This window comes from Acomys russatus, chromosome 23, assembly GCF_903995435.1.
Source record: "Acomys russatus chromosome 23, mAcoRus1.1, whole genome shotgun sequence".
In the NCBI taxonomy this organism is placed as follows: domain Eukaryota; kingdom Metazoa; phylum Chordata; class Mammalia; order Rodentia; family Muridae; genus Acomys; species Acomys russatus.
The window spans coordinates 11,427,126-11,450,849 of record NC_067159.1 but is presented as its reverse complement, the minus strand read 5'-3'; the positions used below and the strand labels follow the sequence as shown (position 1 = coordinate 11,450,849).

At 40.9% G+C, this 23,724-nt stretch overlaps 1 protein-coding gene and 1 pseudogene across 1 annotated transcript in view; one reads left to right on the top strand and one right to left on the bottom strand.

Moving 5' to 3' along the window:
• Positions 1–23,724, bottom strand: part of Wdr47 (WD repeat domain 47) — a 62,562-nt gene that overhangs the window by 28,442 nt on the left and 10,396 nt on the right. Inside the window, exons 2-5 of the mRNA XM_051165666.1 lie at positions 15,565–15,731; positions 12,714–12,797; positions 9,162–9,246; positions 4,871–5,673 (exon numbers count right to left, since the gene is read on the bottom strand). Of these exons, the coding sequence (XP_051021623.1) occupies positions 4,871–5,673; positions 9,162–9,246; positions 12,714–12,797; positions 15,565–15,722 (1,130 nt within the window). The 5' untranslated portion in view covers positions 15,723–15,731. The remainder of the gene's footprint in view (positions 1–4,870; positions 5,674–9,161; positions 9,247–12,713; positions 12,798–15,564; positions 15,732–23,724) is intronic.
• On the top strand, positions 18,135–18,731 carry LOC127206149 (60S ribosomal protein L9-like; annotated as a pseudogene).

The window sequence follows — 23,724 nt, the reverse complement described above, 5'->3', positions numbered from 1 at the left end:
CAAAATATAGAGCATGTTTAGACATTTTTTTTTTTTTGAGACAGGGTTCTTGCTCTGTGCTCTCAAACTCCTGTATTCAAGAGATACTCAGCTCCCCACACGATGCAGCTGAGGTGTCACTGCAATGCCAAGGTAGGACACATGTTTACTGGGGAAGCAGGGTCTCCAACTTAACGTTAGTAGTATGTGTTTTCAGAAAATTCATTTTCATTCTTTGTCACTCAGATTCAGCAACAAACTAGATAGGCTGGATGATTTAATACTTATATTATCTTTATGAAATATGAGTTGTGATTTTGTTATTCATTCCTTCTCATAAGTTTCTATAGAGTTTTAAGACTTTTTAATGTTTATTAAGAGAGATTCTCTGGCTTATTTTCACTGAACATAAAAACAAAACAGATCTTTCTAATTTTTTTTCTTTCTTTCTTTTTCTTTTTCTTTTTGGTTTTTCGGGACAGGATTTCTCTGTGTAGCCTTGGCTGTCTGGAGCTCTGTAGACCGCCTGCCTCCGCCTCCCAAGTGTTGGGATTAAAGGCATGCACCACCACTGCCCGGCCAGATCTGTTTACTTTTTTACGATTGCTCAAGATTCTTTTATTTATTTATTTTTAATTTTGAGACAATGCGGATGTTCTGGCAAGAGATCACATCCAGAGACCTTCTAGGTCTATGTGATCCAGCAGAAATACAAACACATCTTTGTTTGTTTTCTTTTGTTGTTGTGTTTCTTTGCTTGTTTTGGCTTTTTGAGACAGGATTTCACTGTGTAGCCTTGGCTGTCCTGGACTCACTTTGTAAATTAGGAGGGCCTTGAACTCACAGATCCTCCTGGCCAACCCCCATTCCCACCCTGCAAAGACATGCCTTTAATCCAGGAGTCAGAGGCAAACAGATCTGAGTTCAAGACCAGCCTGGTATAGAGCAACTTTCAGATAAAGAAAAGCCTGGGTCCAGGCATGGTAGTACACACCTTTAATCCCAAACTATGAAGGTAAAGTTAGTTTGTAGAAGGAAGCACCCATGCTTGAAAGTAATATATAATTGAATGGTAGAAAAAATGACAACTCAGAGAAAGATTTGGCAGAATACGATACGCCCAACTGTCAGGAGAACACAGAGGAAAGGGAAGCTACCTAAGGGAGCAGCACAGAGAAGGAGGATAGAGGAGGCACTTTTACCAGGACAGTAAGAGAGCAGGTTGCAGAGAGCGAGAACTCAGGGGAAGACTGAATGAGCCTGACAATGAGAAAGAGCCAGAACATTAGAGCAGATTGCTGGAGTTAGTCTGAGGCCAGGCAGAGAATAAGTCAGCTGGGAGAGGAGTTTGAGCCAGAACAGCCGAGTTGAACCAGCCAGCCCAGAGCTCAGTAAGAACAAGAAAGAGTGAGCTTATTAAGTATAAGCAGTAAGTCTCAGAGGCTGAAAATATTCTAGGCCTAGGTTAGATTGTACAGAGGCTAGCAGCTTCCAGGACTAGGCCTAGGTTGGCAGACAGAGGGAGGAAGCCTCCAAGATAACAACTGAAACAGGTGAATAAAAGTTTCTTTCTTTTTAGATTTATTTGTTTATTATTATGTATACAGTATTCTGCCTGCATGTGTGCGTGCAGGCCAGAAGAGGGCACCAGATCTCATTATAGATGGTTGTGAGCCACCATGTGGTTGCTAGGAATTGAACTCAGGACCTTGGGATGAGCAGGCAGTGCTCTGAACCTCTGAGTCATCTCTCCAGCCCGAATAAAAGTTTCTTTTATAACAGTGTTTCTTTATAGCCCTGGCTGTCCTGTAACTCAATATGTAGATCAGGCTGGCTTTGAACTCAGAGATCTGCCTGCCTCTGCCTCCAAGTGTACTATCTTTCCACATTTTTAATAAAATGATCTTTTTAATGGCATAATTTGGGTATTTTATGTCAGGTTATTCCTAATGTTCTTTAAAAATATCAACAATTTCTGCTTTACATAAATCTCAAAAATGTTAGTAAAGACCCAGGTGTGGTGATGGATACCCTTAATCCTAGCACTTAGGAGGCAGAGGCACGTTGGTCTCTATGAGTATGAGGCCAGCCTGCTCTACACTGTGCGTTCCAGGCCAGCCACGGATACATACCTTGTCTCAAAACATCAGAAAAAAAGAAAAATGTCATCTTACCTATGGATACAGAACACCATGAAATCAACTACAGAAACTAAATGATTTTTCACTTTAAAGAATTTAATTTAAAGTACTGACTCTTTTAGCAGAATATATAAGGATATATAAAAACCCAGCTGTAATGATTAGGAAGGCAGTTAGCCACTGTCACAAAGGCACCCTTTACTTAGGAGCTTGTCCTTCTGATTTCCTAAGAATGTGTGCATGTGGCAGAACGCTCATCACCAGGCTGCTATGAGTTACAACAACTATGACAGCCTTGCACACACAGAGAACCATAGATAGAAGCTAGGACTTTCTGAAAAGACTCCAATAGTACAGAAAATAATCCCAAGAACTGGAAAAGTGAGATTACATGAAACTAAAATGCTTCTGCAGAGCATAAAGACTACCAACTATAAATCAAACAAGGGAATGATTCCTAGACTATAGGAGGAGTTACAAAAATTAAACACCGAAGATAAAAACTCACCAAATCAAAAAAAAAAAAAAGAGCTAATGATTCAACAGATAATATTCAAAACAAGAAATACAAATAGCCAATAAATACTACACAGTGTTCAATGTCCTTAGTCACCAGACAAATACAAATTAAAACTGCTTTAAAATCCCACCTAACCTCCAGTTAGAATGGTTATCGTCAAGAAGACAAATGATGATGAAAGCTGGCATGGGTGTGGACTAAGAAGAACTCATAACCATTGCTGGTGAGAATTTAAACTTGTGCAACCACTATGGAAATCAAGATGGAGGTTTCTCAAAAATCTAAAAATAGAACTACCATGTAACCCAGCCACAGTACTCACAGGAGTGTGTACTCAAAAGCTGCAAGTCAACACATCTGTGTGGAGATACCTGTACACCGTGTTTCTAAATGGCTGCACAATTCACAACAGTGAGAAAATGGAACAACCTAGATGACTACCAACAAATGGATAAAGAAAATGTAGGGCATACACAGTGGAACGCTTTACGGCCATTTTGTTTCTTCCTGTACATTACACACTATGCCTTTGATAATGTGTATTTGATTTCTGATGTTATGCATGTAAAATGTTTGTGACCATTTTCACCCTCCAATTACCTCTCTTATCCCTTTGATCTTTTGATGGCTTGCTGTCCTCAACTGGTTCCCTCTCCTAGTTGCACATCTATTTTTTTTCCTTTTTGAGCTGGTAGCCTCAACTACTATGAGCTGGTGATTGGGACAGCCATGCCACTTCCAGAAAACAATGTTTCAAGGCACTCCTCTCCATCTTCAGGCACTTAACAGTTCACGCCAAAACCACCTTTGATGATGTTTCCTGGGTCTTGAAGAGGGTATAGACGTTCCATTTTGAACTAGGCACTCAGCTGGGTGTGGTGGCGCACGTCTTTAATCTCAGCACTCGGGAGGCAGAGGCAGGTGCATCTCTGTGAGTTCGAGGCAAGTCTGGTCTACAAAGTGAGTCCAGGACAGCCAAGGCTACACAGAAAAACCCCGTCTCAAAAAACCAACCCCAGCACCGCCCCCCCCAAAAGAACTAAGCACTCAACAAACAGTTGTTCTCAGTACTTTGACCATTTGTGACATTAACTGTTAACCTCTGCTAAAAGGAACTTTCCCAACCCAGGCTAAGAGCAGTACTGTTCTGTGAGTTTGAATATAAATATTTAGAAGGCATTTTAGCTAGATGTTCATTTAACAAAAGACCTGAAATATACTTCCTGTAGGTCCTATAACCTCCCCAGCCATTGGCTTAGTACCAGGCATGTATTCCCTCCAATGGAGAGAGGTTTATAATCCAGTCAGAAAACTTGCCATTAGTGCACCAGTGGGCACATCTTGCTAGCAGGTCACAGTACATAATGAGGTTTTATTTGATTGTTTGTTTACTGGTTTTTCGAGACAAGTTTCTCTGTGTGTACCACTGGCTATCCTGGGACTTGCTTTATAAACCAGGCTGGCCTTAATCTCAGAGATGCACCTGCCTCTGCCTCCCAAGTGCTGGGATTAAAGGTGTGTAACTACCACACCTGCCACAATGGGATTTTAGCCAGCCATAAGGAAAAATGAAATCATGACATCCACAGGAAAATGGATACACCTAAAACTGATTGTATTAAATGAAGTAAGCCAGACTCGCTGGGCAGTGGTGGTACATGCCTTTAATACCAGCACTTGGGAGGCAGAAGCAGGTGGATCTCTGTGAATTTGAGGCCAGCTTGGTGTACAGAGCAAGTTCTAGAACATCCATAGCTACAAAGAGGAACCCTGTCTCAAAAACAAAACAAAACAAAACAAAATAAGCCAGACTCAGAAAGACATATACCACATTTTCTCTATGGAGGACCTATTTAGAATTATATTTATGTATATAGTGTATGTACAGTCATCAAACTAGAAGGGGGATCATGACAGGGGAGGAAGGTGTCTTAAGGAAGGGGAGAAAAAGGAAAAAGGAACAGATGTGTATGAAAACATAAAGGGGGAACCAGTCAGAAGTGGGCAAGAGCACGGGGGAGACAGTGAAGAAGGAGACAAGTTAGAACAAAGTAATAATGACACATGTATAAAATGCATGGCACTATGAAACCCTTTACTTTGTAAGCTAACTTTAAAAATAAACTTAAATTCTTAAAACTACAAAGTAATGAACACTAAGAGCATTTGCATGCACACTATAGGCTACTCGGAACTGACAACATCCTTATTTTTATGAGCAAATGCTTACCGCTCAGGAGATTCTTCATAGATGCTATGGCATTCTGTGTTCTCAAGCATGAGGCTTCTGCTGAGGTTCTGTACCCCTGGGTAGTGAAAGTTAGCAAAGGAGTGTGACATTGGGGAAGTTTTGTTCCCAAGGTCTGCGATCCTCTTATCATGACTGGTTAGTCCACAGGTGAGGCCATCCAAAGCAGGATTGAGAGAGCGAGTCATATAGGCATCAGCTGACTGAGGTCTTCTCATTGGAGATGATGGGTAGGGAGAAAGTTTGCTTATAAGAGGAGTCAAGAGATCAGCATATGCAGCTTTTGTAGGCTTCAGAAGTTTGTCAACATGAATATTAAGCATTTTCTGTTCAAACGCACAAGAAAAGACTGAGGAAGGGAGATTCTGAAGCCAAGACAATAAACTGAGATCTAAATCATCACACCCGTTGCCACATAAGAGGTCAATGCCAAGAAGTACTTCACTTTCTGTAATTTCTTCGCCGGTTGCTTTACTCTGACAAAATTCTACGCAGCATTCATACAGTAGGCCCTTCATTACGAGCTGGAATAAGCGATTGTTACTTGCTTTAAAACCAGCCTCACTGAGCTTCCGGTCAGCAGGGATGAACTCTGCAACCATGACACAGACCTCTTCAAAGCAGTGAACTCGTGCAGTGCTGGGATTCCAGTCTTTAAATTCAGCATGATTGGTCAGACGAGGCAGGGTGAGCAGCAGACAGAGCTTGCTGTAATCATCCTTAGAGGGGCAGTACTCCTCTAGAGCGTGCAGACACTGCACAGCTTCTTGCATGGTGAATTCCAGCTAAAAATACAAAGGGTGACTATAAAGAGGTGAAAGGCAAGTGATCACCTTAAAATAAGAAATGAAAGCTGAGAGTATAAGATACATTTTGGCACCAGAAAGCACACATATCATTTGTAGAATGTGTAATAATTTTTAACTGATGATTTTTTACAACTTACAAATGAAGACTTTGGTTAATTACAAATTAAAATTCTACTTACAAAAATAGCATTCTAGCTGGGCGTGGTGGCACACGCCTTAATCCCAGCACTCAGAGAGGCAGAGGCTGGCATGGTCTACAGTGAGTTCCAGGACAGCCAAGGCTACATAGAGAAACTCTGTCCCAAAAAACAAAAACAAAAAAACCACACACACAAACACAAAAATAGCATTCTAATTCACTTCAGACTTAAAATTCTTTGCAAATATTTGTACTTTAATTTCATTTTGTTAGTGTGGTTAGATACGGGGTCTCTATCTAGTTCATGCTGGTCTTGAACTCAAGCCCCTGCTGTCTTAGTCTTATGAATACTGGAATTACATTTGAGATCCTCCATGCACAGCTTTGACAATGTCAATTGTTTGAAAGAGTTGATTATTTGGTTTATCCCAATTGCAAAAAGTCTCAACTTGTCTTAGAATAAATTCACATGGAAATAAAAAGCAAAATTATAGTGGACAAAAACAAAAGAAACAGAACAGAAAGAAGCTTAGATTGAGATAATTGACAACAATGTGGATACTAAATACATCCTGTCGGCAAGTCCAACCTGTAACCTGTGGGTAGTATGTGCCCCAGGTTAGCTATGAATACGGCCCAACCCAAAAATATAAACTGACCTAAAACATTGTGTTGTTGTTTTTTTTTCCAACTCAATTGTGTGTTTCTTGACTGTAAGCATTGTAGATGACAATATCATGCCCCAGTGTCAAATGTTAGCCACATTTGATGTTAGAATTTAACTGTTTGGGCCTATCTTACAGATTGAATCAACTGGTTAGTGACAAACTCAAAATAACAAGTTGAGTTTTTAAAACTCGTCCCAGTGTTTTTTTCTACTTGTGAATATCAGTATCTGGCAAAAATTTCTCCATCATGGAAAAAAAAATCCATTGTAATATTCTTTGGGTTTTGCTATGATCTAAGTATCTGTGCCCCATAATTCATCTGTTGTGGGTGTGGCTCAGTAGATAAGAGCATTTGCTGCACAGGCATAGAGACAAGAGTTCCAGTCTCCAGAACTGAGCCAGGAAAGTGGCTCACCGGGTGAAGTGTTTGCTACCAGCCTGATAATCCTGAGCCTAATCCCCAGGATCCACATGGTGAAAGAAGACCACCTCAAACTGATCTCCACCCTTGTGAATGGAAAGGGGGGGGGGGGGGAGAGAACAACAACAAAAATATATATAGTTTGAGGACTGCTGTCCTAATCCTTGGTGATTAAAATATATTTTAAAAGGGGCTGGAGAGATGGCTCAGTGGTTAAAAGCACTGCCTGCTCTTCCAAAGGACCCGGGTTCAATTCCCAGGACCCACATGGCAGCTCACAACTGTCTGTAACTCCAAGATCTGACACTTTGACACCAATGCACATAGATTAAAAACTAAATAAAATATTTTTTTAAAAAATATATATTTTAAAATATCCTTAATAAACTTCAATTCTGCTTCAAAAAACTCATTTAAAGTTTATGTTTGAGTTGCTTGAGCTTCATTTTAAATTTTTTATTACTTCTGGTGTGAAATTAAGACAAAATTTCCAACAATTTTTAAAATGATCCTAAACATACTTCTGCCATTTTGTACTATGTATTTATGCAAAGTGTTGCTGTAAGTATTAACAATTATAAAGTCAAAATATTAACCACTGGCTGGCAAGGTGACTGAGAAGATAGAGTCTGAGGACCTCAGTTTGATCCCTGGGACCAGATGGTGGGAGGAGAGAACCAACTCCTGCACGCTGTCCTCCAGCCTCCACATACTTCACCATGATATGGGTGATGCACCCCCATAAAATAATGAATAAATGATAAAGTTTTAAAATTGGATCAACTCTAAAAAGGTTAACAATTTGCTATATCTTGCAATATAAAATATTTAGCCAAAATTTAACCCTTTGTGTAACAAAGAGCAAGAATCAGGAGGCAGAGGCAGGAGAACCAGACAGAAGTTCAAGGTCATCCTCAGTTCCAAGCCAGCTCAGAGCCAGCCTGGGTTACATGGGAGTCTACCTTTTTTCTGTCTTTTGGGTGCATCAGTCTTTTGCCTGCATGCATATATGTGCACCATATGTGTGTACAGTGCCCTGGAAGGCCAGAAAATGGTGTTGACTTCCTGGAACTGAGTTACAGATGATCATGAGGCAGCACATACATGCTGGGAACCAAACTCAAATGCCTTTCTTTATAAAAGACTAGAGCGACTGGAGAGATGGCTCAGTAGGTAAAGCACTTGCCATGTAGGATGATGAACTGTGCCTGACCCCCAGAACCCACTAAAGCCAGGTGTGCTACGTGTACCTAATGCCAGGGCTGGAACAGAAAGACAGAAAGGACAATCCCAGAGAGCTCACAGGCCAGCTAGTGTGGCCTGTGAGAGGACAGAGTTAACCAAGAATGGTTCACACATGCCTATAACCCCAACACGGAGTAGGTGGAGACAGTATCGTATCACTGGGGTTTACTGACTGCCTGCCTCACTGGGTCCTTCCCAGTCTTTGCCTCAAAGAAACAAGGCAGAGAGTAACTGAGGAGGACAGCCTAAGAGAACACTTTGGCTTCCATGTACACACAAGTATATACACACACACACACACACACACACACACACACACACACACACACAGATTATACCTCACATATATACACACACATATAAAAGAATTAAACAAATGTGCATATCCATATTTCATTAGCATATAAATTTGCTTTCATGGCAGGCATGGTGGCGCACTCCTTTAATCCCAGCACTTGGGAGGCAGAGACAGGCAGATTGCTTTGAGTTAGAGGCCAGGCTGGTCTACAAATTGAGACCAGGACAGCCAAGGCTACACAGAGAAACCCTGTCTCAAAAAAACAAAAACAAACAAAAAAAAATTTGCTTTCATCTTTAATAAATAATATGGTAAACCAATATGTATACCATTTTGAAATAAAATTCCTTATGGTTTCTGATCATTAAGTGCTTTATTTGCATACTAATAAGTCCAGGGTCATGTAAAACTTTCTGGAGCAAAAAACGAAAAGTAGAAGAGGACTTGGTGTAACTCACCTTCAAGGAGGAGAATATATATACCCTTAAAGCACTCACACAGCACCTTGGTTCAACTCACAGAACACATTTTGAAGGACTACAGATTAAAAGTACTACATCTGCAAAACTACAGATCTTGCCTCATTACAGCACACGAAAACTTGGGAAACCCATGATAATAATCTTCTGGTTTACAGAATAAAATAGCTGAAAACAAGACTATGGCGCAAACCTTCAGGAATAAAAATCTTACATGCTGGGGCTCATCTTCTGCAGACATTGCATTGTTAACACACAAAGCTTCTAGAAACTTCTGCTTCAAGATAATATAACGAAATCTGTGAAAGAGGAAACATTAAAGTGATTAGAAATTTGTACAATACCAGGCATGGTAGCACACATCTATAAGCCCAGATGCAGGGGGTGGGAAAAGGAGGATCATGAGCTGGAACCTGGGCCACATGGCAAGACACTGTGTTAGAGAAAGAATGATGGCCAAGCCAGATCCTCTGAGGCACAACAGGCCAAGTTTGTTCCATGCAGGGCTGTAGACCAAATCCAGAACTCTGCACATGCCAGGCCCACAGTCTATCAACTGCCTAGAGCACCAACGCCAACCATCTTGTTTTTAAAATGATCAAATTGGTCTGGAATATGGCTCTGCAGGTAAGAGTGCTTACTGCCACACCTGAAGATCCAGCATCGTCTTCTGTCTCATGTGTACATATGCATAAGCATAATTGGAAACAAAAATACCACCAACCCGGCAAAAATAAATCTTTAGAAAAAAAGTTTCCACCATCCTGGCTTGATACTGCTAGATCAGACAGAAAATGAGTGAAGAAAACAACAACAACAAAAAGGATAAAGATAAAAGAGGGACAAAAAGAAAAAGGAAAAAAAGGGAGGCAGGGTAAGAGATGCACTAAAATCAACTTGTATTAATTCAAGTGCTCAAACTAATGCTATTCCCAAAATGATTAATATAATAAGGAAAAGCCAAGGAACTCTGGGAAAACAACAGAAAAAAAAAAGTGAAAGGATCAAGAAGAAATTTCACTAGAATCCACAAAGAGACAAAAGTGCTTTTTGAGACTAAACAAGTTAACTACTTGCTTGAATTAAAAACCAACACTTTTAGGAAAGGTAGTTGGTTAATGGTTAAGAACAAACATTTGCTGTTCTAGCAGAAGACCCAAGTTCAGTTCCCAGCACCCACAGAAAGCAGCTCACAGCTGCCTGTAACTCCAGCTCAAGAGACCCCAGACCCCTGGTGTCTTTAGGCACCTGCACTCACGTGCTCATATCCACATGCAGATACACCCACCTTATACATAAAATAATTGAAAATGTTTTACAAGTCCACATTTTCAAAGGATGATCACAGAATTCATAGTCTCAAGCTGGGAATATAGCTCAGTTGTACAGCACTTGCCTAGCATGTGCAGAGCACTGGTTTCTGTCCCTAGCATTTGGGAGATGGAGAAATCTACAGGGGCAGAAGAATACTTTATATAAAATGAGTATACTTTTTTAGAATTTTATTTTATGTGCATTGGTGTGAGGGTATCAGATCCCTTGGAACTGGAGTTACAGACAGTTGTGAGCTGTCATGTGGGTGCTAGGAATCGAACCTGGGTCCTTTGGAAGGGCAGACAATGTTCTTAAAAACTGAGCCATCTCTCCAGCCCAAATGAGTACATTGTTTTTAAGTGACTTAAAGTTAGAAAGAAATTCAGTAAAATTTGAACCTGAGTCAGGCTTGGTGGCCACTACTTTTAATCCCACCACTCAAAGAAGCAGAGGCAGGGGGATCTCTGGGAGTTCATGGTCATTATGGTCTACAAAGCAAATCTAGGACAGCCAAGGTTTTATACAGAGAAACCCTGTCTTAAAAAAACAAAACAAAACAAAACAATCTGAACCTAGTATGACTAGATGCTCAAACTAGAAACAATAAATACACTAGCAAATATATATTTAATTTCAAAGGCTTAAAGAAAAATACCACAGGAAATGAACAGGTAAGAATATCTTAGAGGGTCCAGGCATGGTGGTCCATGCCTTTAACCCCAGCACTCTGGAAGCAGAGGCAGTCGAGGCTAGCTTGGTCTACAAAAGCAAGTCCAGGACACCCAAAGCTACACACAGAAACCCTGTCTCGAAAAACAAAACAAAAAACACCTCAAAGGGGCTGGAGAGATGGCTCAGTAGTTAAGAGCACTGGCAGCTCTTCCAGATGACCCAGATTCAATTCCCAACACCCACATGGCAGCTCACAACTTCCTGTAACTCCAGTTCCAGGGAACATGAGACATTCACACAGACATACATGCAGGGGCGGGGAAACAACAACAAAAATGTACATTAATAAAACATTTTTAAAAAGAAAGAAAAGGAAAGCCAGGCATGGTAGTGCACGCCTTTAATCCTAGCACTCAAGAGGCAGAAGCAGGCAGATTTCTGTGAGTTCGAGGGCAGCCTGGTCTACAAATAAGAGTCCAGGACAGCCAACGCTATACAGAGAAACCCTGTCTTGAAAAACCAGAAAGAAAAAAAAGATCTCAGAGAGGCCCTGTGGTGGTGGTGCAGGCCATTAATTCCAGCACTCAGGAGGTCCATAACTACACAAAGAAACACTTTCTCAGAACCTCAGAAAAAAATAACAAAAAACAACAACAAAAGAATATCTCAGAGAAATATTATAAAAGACAAAAAAACTTATGTGATAGATACTATGTATAGCCCAGGCTGAGATGAAATTCCTTACTATTTGGAATGTGGAAACCAAAGATTACAAGTCCAGTCCATTCTGAGTAATAGAGCAAGACACTGTCTCTGAACAAATGTTTTTCAAGTTGCAGGTAGTAGGCTGGGCATGTAGCTCGGTTGGCGCAATGTTTGCCTACCATGCACAAAGTCCTGGTTCAATCCCCATCACCTCCTGACCTGAATTTGGTGGTATACACCTATATAAATCCAAGTACCCAAGAGGTGGGCGCAGGAGGATCAGACGTTCAAGCTCATGCTCTAGTATGGAGTTTGAGGCCAATCTGAGACTAATGAGACCCTGACTCAAGAGAAAAGAGAGGAGGGGGTGGGATGGGGAGGGGAGGTGTGCTACAGCTATAGTTTACTGGAAAACATTTGTTAAATATGTAGGACGCCCTATGTTCAGTCCCTAGAACGACAAACAAAATCTAAACAAACAAAATTCTCAGTCCTATGGGCAAAATTCCATTTAATATTATATCCTAGAAGGAAAATGCAAAGTGAAAGATACATTTTTGAAGAAGTAATGGCCAAAAATGTTTCAAATTGGAAAAATAAACATATAGCCCCCCCAGAAAATCCTAAGCAGGAAATATCCAACCAACAAACAAATTAAAGAACAACACTTAAGCATATCATAATCAAACTGCTAAAAGCCAGTGATAAAGCATAAAACTTAGAGGCAGCCAGGGGAAGGAAGGAAGGAGGGAAGGCCACTGTTACACTAGGAGAATAAGGACACACAGTACAGCTGGCTGCTCACTGAGCACTGAGGCCAAGAGTCAGCAGAATGGTCTCTGACTCTGCACTGGTCTGCCTCTGCACACACACTACTGGCTGAGTAAATCTGACAGTGGCTGTGCAGCCTTCAAGAACTGTAACTGAGTAACTCATCCTACAAAGCACTCCAGTGCAGCCGGATCCACTGCATGCTGCTTCACAGCAAGACTGTGGCTTAATGTATTTATTGCTCTGTTCTGTTGCTAGATTGCTGCCAATGACAAGACACTAAAACTTTAAAATAAAATGTTACCTTTTCTTGTCAAATTTTTCCATACATTCTAGAGGCTGAATGAACTGAAGAACTTCATCCCATTGACCATCCAGAATTAGCTGCCTAAATAAAGAAAAGCCAGAATGTTCATCAATTCAGGTCACACTAACAGATGACAGAAGAGATGACAAAATAGACATTAAAAGCAAACAATGAGATTAACCTTTGATTCTTCAAACATTAGTACTATTCTTTTACAATAACAATTTCTCGATTTTGGAGTTAAAATAACAGTAAATTTATAAAAAGGATAGATGGGACCTATATAAGAGTTCCAACATTGTATTTAAAAAATAATAATAACCAATCACAATGTATGTTATAGTAGTTTTATAAAGGGAAGTTTTAATCTTTAAAATGGAGGAAGGACACAATTTCAAAGGTTTGCTCTTTAAGATGAATACATTAGATTAACAAAATTACTATTCCATAATTCTTTGCATTTCACCTCAGACCAGTAAAATCTCACCACACACCAACAGGCTCCTGAAGAGAACTCAAGGGCCAGTACTAAATTCCAGAGGTATCAACAATTAAAAGACAAAGGCAAGCTTGGAGTGGTTTTTAATACCAAAATTCAGAAGTCAGAGACAGGTGAATCTCTGAGTTTGAGGCCAGCCTCATCTACAGAGTGAGTTACTGGACGGCCAGGAAGGAAGAAGAGGAGGCAGAGGAGCAAAAGAAAAGAAAAAAAAAAAGACAAGGGCAAGCCTCCCCTAAGAAGGCCTATGAAAACAAGGGGCAGCCAGAGGGAGCCCAGAGGAGCTTGGCCACCAGACACAAAAAGCAGTGAAGGGACGTGTTCAACAGGGAAACCTTCCCAGATTGCTTTGCATCAGGTTTCAGGGCACAAATCCTGGTTTCAGGGTTCATAGAGAGGAGCTCCCCACTCCCCAGATTTCTATGGTGAAAGAAACCATGGATTTAGCAATGAAAATGGAGACAAATCATCTAACTGGAGGCATCATCTTCAGCTCCAGTCCTCATAGCTCTGCTCCTCAGCTCCGCGGTGCTGCTGATGGTTGGTGTCTCTGCTATCTTTGTCCACGGGAAGCAGAAGATCTGACTAATTGCAATGTTATCTCCAGGAAAGAAGTCGGAGGCTCACCAAACTCAAGAAATAAACAACTCACAAATCTCAGGAAGTTCCTGAAGCTAAAAGGATTCACAAGACACCCCCCCGCCCCCACCAAGGTTATGGATATAAGAAAGAGGTGCTAGGGGAGAGAGATTCTCCTATGTATGGAGCTGTTTGCAGGCCCTGTAGAGAGCTGTAGGTTTGCAGCTCTTACGAGTTATCACCTATGAAGCATGCGTACTTCAGTGTTATAGTTGCTTATGAATCACTCATGGTCTTGCATGTAGCCTCATGTTTTTGTAAATAAACCTAGTAAACACATTGGTTTATTTAAAAAAAAAAAAAAAAAAAAAGACAAGGGCAAAAGAACACTACCTCAGTACTGGTTCCTCACGTTAGCACTAAGTAGGTTCCTGAGGCTGAGGACAAGATGGGACATAGGGAAGTGCAACAAGCTTAATAAGCTGCAGACAATATGAGAAACCTCAGTGCTCTCCTCTCAGCTTTGTGTTTATGAATTAGGAACAGTTCATTTCTTTCAAAAACATGCACTCCATTTCATTGGATTCATTAAAACAGAACATATTTCTATGTGGGAGTTTGGAGTTTTCTTTTCCACCCAAGTCAGCTTGGAATATATTCAGTATTCCACTGTGGCAAATAATGTGATTTCCCCTTGCCTGGCAAATTCTCCACTAAGAATTGTGCCCTAGGAAAATAATTCAAGATACAAAGTCTCACATACAAAACCTGCTCAGTAGAATATTTAAGAAAACTCTAGCCTGGTCTTCAAATCAAGTCCAGGACAGGCAGGGCTACACAGAAAAACCCAGTCTCAAAAAACCGTGAGAAGAGAGACAGACAGACTGACAGACAGACAGAGGGAGAGGGAGAGGGAAAAGGAGGGGGGAGGAGGTTAAATGGAAAAGTTTTAACATATATATTTGTAATCACAGAGAATCCCTGTGAGATGACAAAATTATTATTTTTTTTTTTTTTTTTTTTGAACCATCTTGCTATGTAGCTCTGTGTGGCCTGGAACTCACAGACATTTGCCTGCCTCTACCTCTTAAGTGCTGGGATTGAGGAGATACACCATAATACCTGGGGGAAAATTGCTATTTGTTAAAAATATATACAAAAGGGGTTGGAGAGATGGTGCACTGGCTAAAAGCACTGGCTGCTCTTCCTGGGGACCTGTGTTCAAATCCCAGGCCCCCCCACCCCCGCAGCTCACGATCATCTCTAACTCCCTTCAGTTGCAGGGGACCTGACACCCTACTCTGGCCTCCACAGGCACCAGGTACACATCTGGTGCACAGACATACACTCAGGCAAAATACACATACAAAACTGAAATATATATGTGCAAGAATCACAATTGTTTCTTAGTAGTGGTGAACTTTCTTTATTTTTAAATAATGAATATATTTTTATGATAAATGCTTTATTTTGTGGAATTCACTTGTATACACTTTTTATGGATATTTTAGAATATTGTCTTTACCTTCCCAGTGCCTTGGATTTGTTGAGTACTTTTAAATTGATACTATATTTTAAGGGTGTGACTGAAGACTACGCATCTTACCACTGAAAATATTCTACAGATATATTACTATACACTGCAAATATTCCACTATGAAAAAAGTTGATTACACTTATGGTCTTCATGAGCATATTATACATATTACTGAATTAATACTCTTCTTTGGAAGAGCTCCATATAAGCCTCATAGTAATATACTAACATACCTCAGGAAAAGCATATCATCAGAAAACAGGCCGTTTATGACTCCACTCTCCTTCTCAAGTGCCAGCATACTAATGTGAAGCTTCTTTGAATTCAAGAAGTCCAAAATCAGCTTAATGATTTCAACCTCTTTCACATTCACCGTTTCTTCGGCCGTCATATTGCTAGCCTAAATAGACAGGAACAACAAAACTTAGTATTATGGTTTTATGTGTAAGTTTAATTGCCTAGAAATGACAATGTTGCTTGGGAGGTCTTGGGGTTGTTGTTTGATTGGTTTGGTTTTTTTTTTCAAGACAGGGTTTCTCTGTGTAGCCCTGGATGCCCTAGATTCACTTTATAGACATAGATCCACCTGCATCTGCCTCCACAGTGCTGAGATTAAAAGCATGTGCCACCACGCCCAGCTGCTTAGGAGTTTTTAGTGTATGTATTTCACAAAGAAATTACCTATCAAAACTGAGTTGTTTCTTTAATGTGTTAAATATATGGTTTAGAAGCTGGGCATGGCAGCACATGCCTTTAATCCCAACACTCAAGAAGCAGGCGGATCTCTGTAAATTTGAGGCCAGCCTGGTCTACAGAGTGAGTTCCAGGACAGCCAGGGCAGTTATACAGAGAAATCCTGGCTCTGGGTGGGGCATAGGGGAGAATGGCTCAGATTTAGTACTAATCTGTAGCTGGGCATGGGGATGCCTTTAATCCCAGTACTCGGGAGACAGGGGCAGGAGGATCTTTTGAGTTCGAGGCCAGCCTACAAAGAGAGTTCCTGGACATCCATGGCTATTACATAGAGAAACCCTGTCATTGGGGGGGGGGGGGGGGGGAGCGGTACTAATCTGTGAGAAACATGCACTGAAGTAATGACAGATTAAATAATGAGGTCTGAAGTACCTCAAAATAATCTCTCAGGAACAGTATCAGGCATGTCTAACACTAGGACACTGTGATACAATGCTGTCACCTACAAAGCCCATTTCAAGAACATCGCCCCTTCCTCAATGGAGTTACACAAAAGGAAAAGGAAAAAAGAAAAAAATTGTAATTCTAAGCAAGTTTACAATTTTGTGCTAGGCTGAATTCACCTCTACTCTAGGAAACATGCTCAATGATCCACTCGTGAATCATTCTGAAGTTAAACAAAATAAGGCTCAATTAAAACAGGTTAAGTTCTAGGTAGTATCAGTGTGATAGTGGTAATAACAATTATATTTCAACACTTTAGATTCCTTCTACTGAGGCTGGATTGGCCACGGGCCTAAGGGAAAACCAAATACTATTGTTCTGCTAAAGGAAAACAGCAAGAAAAATAACTCCTGACAGCATTCTGTTATACCTATAGCTCAATGTCTCACTCAGCCATCACCAGAGAAGCTTCGTCTTGCAGGAGATGGGAACTAATATCGAAACCCACAACTGAACAATATGCAAAGAGTGAGAGGCTTTAGAACACTCAGCTGTAGATGGATGACATCATCAAACTTCCCCTCCCCTCAGGGCTCGGGGACTATGCAGAAGAGGAAGCAGGAGGGTTATGAAAGCCAGAGGCGATGGAGGACATCAAGGAAACAGTGCCTTCCAGACATAACAATGCTGATGCACACGTGAGCCCACAGGAAGTAGGGACACGGCCTGCACAGGTCCAAGACAGATGCGGTCCCAGTGCCGAGAGGAGGATGTGGACTGGCGCTCCCACTCCTAACCAAGAAGCTATTTTCAATTGGTACCCACTGGCAAAGGAAAAATTAGTTTTCCCCAACAGAGTCTCACTCGGTATATAAACCACACTTAGGGGCAGGTTCCATGCCCAGCAACAGATGACCAACACAAAACAAACTCAATAATAGTTCTGTAGATGTTTTTTTTTTATGGATGGGAGGTCTCATAGCTTTGTCTGAGTTTTTTTTTAAATCATACTGATCTTTTTGTTTTGTATATTATGGTTTCCAATTTTGTGTTTATGGATTTTGTTTGTGTGACTGCTTTTCTTTGGTTGGTTGGTTGGTTTTTTGAGACAGGGTTTCTCTGTGTAGCCTTGGCTGGCCTGGTCTATTCACATTGTAGACCAGGCTGGTCTTGAACTCACAACGATCTGCCTGCCTCTGTCCCCTGAGTGCTAGGATTAAAGGTGTGCACCACCACACCCGGCTGAAAAAAAAAGTTTTCAATAGAAAAAAATAAAATGAAATGCCTCCTAAAATGCTTACCTATACATCTGTAATGACACAACCAAATACATAGGCCATGAAAGTAAAAAGATTTACAGCTAGGAGGGCTGAGCAAAATCAGATCAGTACTCTCATTTTGTACAAGCCATATACAACTGTATTTTTCTTTTTAATTTTTACTTAAGTAGTTTATTCAAATTACATCTCAATTGTTATCCCCTTACCTGTATCTTCCGGTTCCCCCGTCCCTCCCTCTTTCACCCTATTCCCCTCCCCTAGGTCTGTGACAGAAGGGGACCTCATCCCCCACTATAAGATCACAGCCTATCAGGTCTCTTCCTGGTAGCCTGCGTATTCTTCCTCTGAGTGTCACCAAGTCTCCCCACTACAGCTGTATTTTTCAAATGTTAATACTCATAGTAAATACTCAGCTCCCTGACAAATTACAAGAACAAGGACACATCTACTGTGAGAACACAGACCATTCTCACACATCAGATGTCCACATTCCAGGAAATGTGACACAGGCTGTTACTGTAAAGGGCCCCAGGGGAACCCTCCAGGGGGACTCAAGCACATCAACATCAAGCTGAGTCTCCTTGGAAAGAAGAGGCTCTGGGCTGACAAACAGCACCGTCTGAGCCATCTGTAGACATGGTCAGAACATGATCAAGGGTGCTACACTAAGCTTCCATTACAAGGGGAGGTCTGTGTATGCTCGCTTGCCCGTCAATGGTATTATTTAGGAGAATGGGTCTCTGATTGAAATCTGAAATGTCTTAGGTGAAAAATACAACCTCGGGTTTTAGATAAGGTCAGGTCATTCCATTTCTCAAGCCCAGATGGATGAGTTAATCCATGAAGGAAATAATATTGAATTTGTTTCAAAGTCCATGACTTTGATTCAACAAGGCACAACAGTTAAGAACGAGGACATCAGAAAGTTTTTAGATGGTATCTATGTATCTGAAAAGGGATCCGTGCAGCATGCTGATGAGTAAGGCCAGAGTCACCTAGCTCCAAAAACAAGATCCCGGATTATAAATATGATTTGGAATATCTTTGGGGACAATAAATATAAAATACTTCTATTACAGAAAAGCAAATGAACTTACAGTTGTTGGCTCTGTTTCTTAATAATTAAACTTTACTATACAACCCAACTAGCTTACACAAGAAGGAAAAAAGATTAAAGGGACAAAAGAGTGAACCTTCCGGTATCCGTTCCACGGGACAGGTCCTTAGGTGTCTCTCTGGCCCACGTGCTGGTCCAGCTGGTCCGCTGCTCCGCTGAACTTGTTGTTCTCTCCTCCCCACCTGCCTGAGTCACATGGGAAGGGTGGTCTCCTCCCCCCGCCCCTTGAGGGTCAATTAGAAAAACAATAGACCAGTTGGGGTTCCCAGGTCTGTTTTCTGAATTCCAGGCCCAGGATGGCTCCATTCAGTCTGTCATAAGGTATTCATGGGGTGCCCCAAGGGTAAAGCCCCCCAAGACTGCTTCCACCTGTGACAAAGCTTAAAGCTTAATCTTTCCCACATACAGTAGGGCTGGCAATATGGCTCAGAAAGCAAAGACACTTGCAGTCAATTCTGACAACCTGAGTTCAACATCCAGAACCCACACAGTGGAAGAAGAGAACAGACTCCTGACAAGCTGTCCTCTGACTTGCACACTCTGTGCCTTGCAAAGACTCATACACACACAAAATAAATACATGTAAAAAAAATTCCTCAGAGCAATGCAAAAGATTACAGGTTAATGGACTAGCTGCAAAGACATGTTACCTGACGACTAACAGGGCTGTGAAAAAGCATGGTCTTTCTTACTGGACCAAGTTGTTCTAACCAAGTCTATCTAACAGCAACATAAGCGCATGCTGGTAGATAACCAATTTTTTTTTTTTTTAACCAATTTTGTTCTTTTCAATCTGCTTAATTTTTGTCATTTTATTTCTTTATAAAGAGGAATGCATATGTACAGCCAACTAGAATGTTCTCATCAGCAAATAGCATATTGTCTCTTATGCAGAGAGGCTAACATGGATAAGGAGCAAAGCATGTTACGAAAATTATTCAACTAGAAAAGTAATTGAAACACTCTCATTATATAGGCCCTTACTAACCTATAACTCCCTATATGGACCAGAATGGCCTCTACCTCCTGAGCACTGGAATCAAAGGCATGTACCACTTTACCAGGCTCATTTATTTATGTGTCTGAGTATCTTGCCTTGCTTGTGTATCTATGCACCACATGTATGCAGTGCCTGAGGACTCCAGAAGAGGGCATGGGCCAGCATGTGGGTGCTGGGAACCAAACCCAGGTCTTCTGGAAGAGCAGCCAGTGTTCTTAACTGCTGAACCATCTCCCTAGCCCCTCAACTCAAATATTTAGTGATTTAAGAGTAAAATTGGCAGGAGCTGGAGAGATGGCTCAACGGTTAAGAGCACTGACTGCTCTTTCAGAGCTCCTGAGTTCAATTCCCAGCAACTACATGGTGGTTCACAACCATCTATAATGTGATCTGATGCCCTCCTCTGGCCTGCAGGTGTACATGCAGGCAGAGCACTGTATACATAATAAATAAATAAATAAAAATTTGTTTTTAAAAAGTAAAATTGGGCGTGGCAGCACACACCTTTAATCCCAGCACTCAGGAGGCAGAGGCAGGTGAATCCCTTTAAGTTCCAGGCCATCCTGGTCTACATAGTGAGTCCAGGACAGCCAGGGATACACACAGAGAAACCCTCTCTTGGGTGGTGGGGGGGTCGGGGGGTTAATAGTTGGGGCAAGTAAGATGACTCAGCAGGTTAAAATGCCTGCTGCCTAGGTGTAGGTGTGCAGAGGCACATACAAACGTAAATACAAGCATGAGTTTTAAAACAGTTTAAAGAGTAATATGTCTATTTTCACAGTACTGCAATACCTGCCTGCTTCAGTTAACAGATAAACACAAACTTCTCTTCCAACAGGCCAACTGTCCAGTTCCTCACTCAGATTCTCCCTTTGCTACATCCTCTTGTTTGTCCACAAGAGGATAAATAAAGTCAGTGCGAGCTATACTCACTAAATTCTGACCACATTTTAAAACTATCTCCCTGAGATTTCTCCCAAACACACTGATTAGCTATTTTAACATTCTCAAATCTTCATATAATTTTACTAAAAAAATAAAAAGTGGCTTTAACTAATTTCACTTGCAGGAAAATATTCCATCTTGATAATGAGACTTTAGGGGCATCTCACCATGTATTAACTACACACTCAGCAAGAACTGCAACTATAATTTTCTAATGTAGTTCAGTATAAATATTTTAGAGATCTCATAGTCAGCATTTAGTCTAAATATTAAGTAATTCTAGAATGGAATTTATGGTAATTGTTCCACCTTAACTCATAACCATGCTTAGAGGCCTGTTGTGCTACCCAGGCTGGTCTCAATGCCTGGCCTCACATGATCCTTCCTTCAGGCTCAGCTTCCCCATAATCAAGACTATAGTCATATAGTGCTGTGACCAGCACAATTACAAGCTTAGTGCTACAATTATTTTTGACCAATAAAGCCTAAAGGAAGATGGGCTGTGCCTTTAGTCCCAGCATTTGGGAGGCAGAGGCAGGCAGAGCTCTGTAAGTTCAAGGCCAGCCTGGTCTACAGAGTGAGTTTCAGGACAGCCAAGGCTATTTAGGAAAATTCTGTTTTGAAAACAAACAAACAAACAAACAAACAAGCCTAAAGGAAAAAGATTCACACTGTCAAAAACATTTATTTTACACTGACTGCTGAGGTAACAGAAAGCATATTCTAAATTATTTAGAATTAGTTCAGGTTTGGAAAACAACTAATTAACAAAAGACACCTTGTAATTCTATACTATGGAATTCCCAGTAGAAAATTATGGTATTTTAATCACTTAGTTCAGAAATTTTATTCTAAAAGTTTCATTCTTGCAGGATACAATATAAATATACATATGCTTGGAAGATGTGTAACTGAACCATTCCTGGCACAGTCATAGTAGCGGGGCCTCCTGGCTACCCTACCATGCCCATTTTTTGTTTACTTGCTTGTTTGTTTTCCTGGAGGGTGTTTTGGGGAGGGAAGAGAAGGAGGGTGAGACAAGGGCTCACTATGTTGTCCAGTCCAGTCTCAACTCTCAGGTTCACATGGTCATCTCAACTCAGCATCTTGGATTGCTCAGACTGTACTTATGTGGGGCTACATGTAAAAAAAAATCTTTTAATGCATATGCAAGTCAGGCATAGTGGCACACACCTATAATCCTAACACCCAAGAGACTGTGGCAGGAGGCTCTCAAATTCAAGGCTAGCCTGGGTTAGACAGCAAAACCACTGCCTTTAAAAGACAGTGTAGGAAAGGGCATGAAATTATAACTCAATGATAGAATGCTTGCTTTACATGCTGAAGGCCCCAGCTTCAATTTCTAGGCGGGGTGGGGCAGGGGGAATGACACTAGTATGTTCAACTAATGCTAGTCAAATGACCTTGAGATGCAAAAAAAAAAAGTCACTGAAAAAAAAAATGCTTCTCCTAGGGGCAAACGAAGTCATTTTTGTTTCCAACTTCTCTAAATGTTTTTGATTTTTAACAGGGTTCTGGCCCTTTGATCCAACTATTTTGTAAAAGCATCTATTTTTGTAAAAGCAACTATTTTCTAAAAGCATCTTGGCTGCTTCCCAATCTATGGTTGCTGGAAATACATACTTAGCAAAGAATTCACAAAGAGACAACAGTTAGGGTATATCCCACTGAAGTGGGGGTGGTGCCAATGTCTACATTCCCATTAATAAATGATAGATCTTTTGAAGTCACAACATGAAATTGTTTCTTAGGGACTTTCCTTTGAGAAGTAAATTTTATATTAATATTCAATAATCAGATAGGTGACACAAATAGCTTTCTAATGTAAGAGAGGAGGGCTGGAAAGACATCACAATAGTTAAGAACACAGGCCACATGCCTGGTGGTACTGGTACACCTTTTGATCCCAGCACTCAGGAGGCAGAGGCAGGTGAACGTCTGCATTTGAGGCCAGCCTGGTCTACAGAGTGAGTCCAGGAGCCAGAGCTGCACAGAGAAGCCCTGTCTCAACCCCCCCCCCCATAAAAACAAACAAACAAAAAAAAACACACACACACACACACAAAAAAAAAAAAAAACCCACTGACTACAGCTGAGCATGATAGGCAGAGGCAGGCAGATCTACACGTTGAGTCAGGGACAGCCAGGGCCACAAGGAAGGACCCTGTCTCAAAAACAAAACCACTGGCTGCTCTTACAGGAGACGTAGGGTTGAATGTGCAGCACCCACACGGCAGCTCACAACCCTCTTTAACTCTAGTCCCAAGAGATCTGATGCCATCTTCTAGCCTCTTTGGGCACTACCTACAGGCAAAACACTTATAACAACAAAATAAACAAAAGATATAAAATAATATAAAAATTTTAGCATTGGGCATATTGGCACATGTCTTTAGTTCCAGCACTTGGGAGACAGAGGCAGGTGATTCTCCATGAGTTCAAGGCCAGCCTGGTCTACAGAGAGAGTTCTAGGACATCCAGGACCACACAGAGAAACCCTGTCTCAAAAAAACTAAAAAGGAAAAGAAAAAAAGTTTTAGAAATCTCAGATTAAAGTTCGATCAATGTTTACAACAGCTTAAAAACAATGGTAACAGAAATATATTTTCATACATTGAGAAAGAAAATTTTCATGAAAAAAATATCAATAGCTGCAAGTGGTGACATACTGCAGTAATTTCAGCACTCAAGATATCCAAGGAAAACTTGGGCTCTACACAGCAAGACAGTGTCTCAAAAAAAAAAAAAAAAAAAAAAAAAAAATCAGTGTTAGCTTTCTACGCAAATATAAATAGAAATGATTTAATGCTTCTTTGCAATGACGTTGCTTACTTAAAATATAGAATTAGAAAGAAGGAAAACATGGGAGGCTAAAAACAGTTCAGAAGTTAAA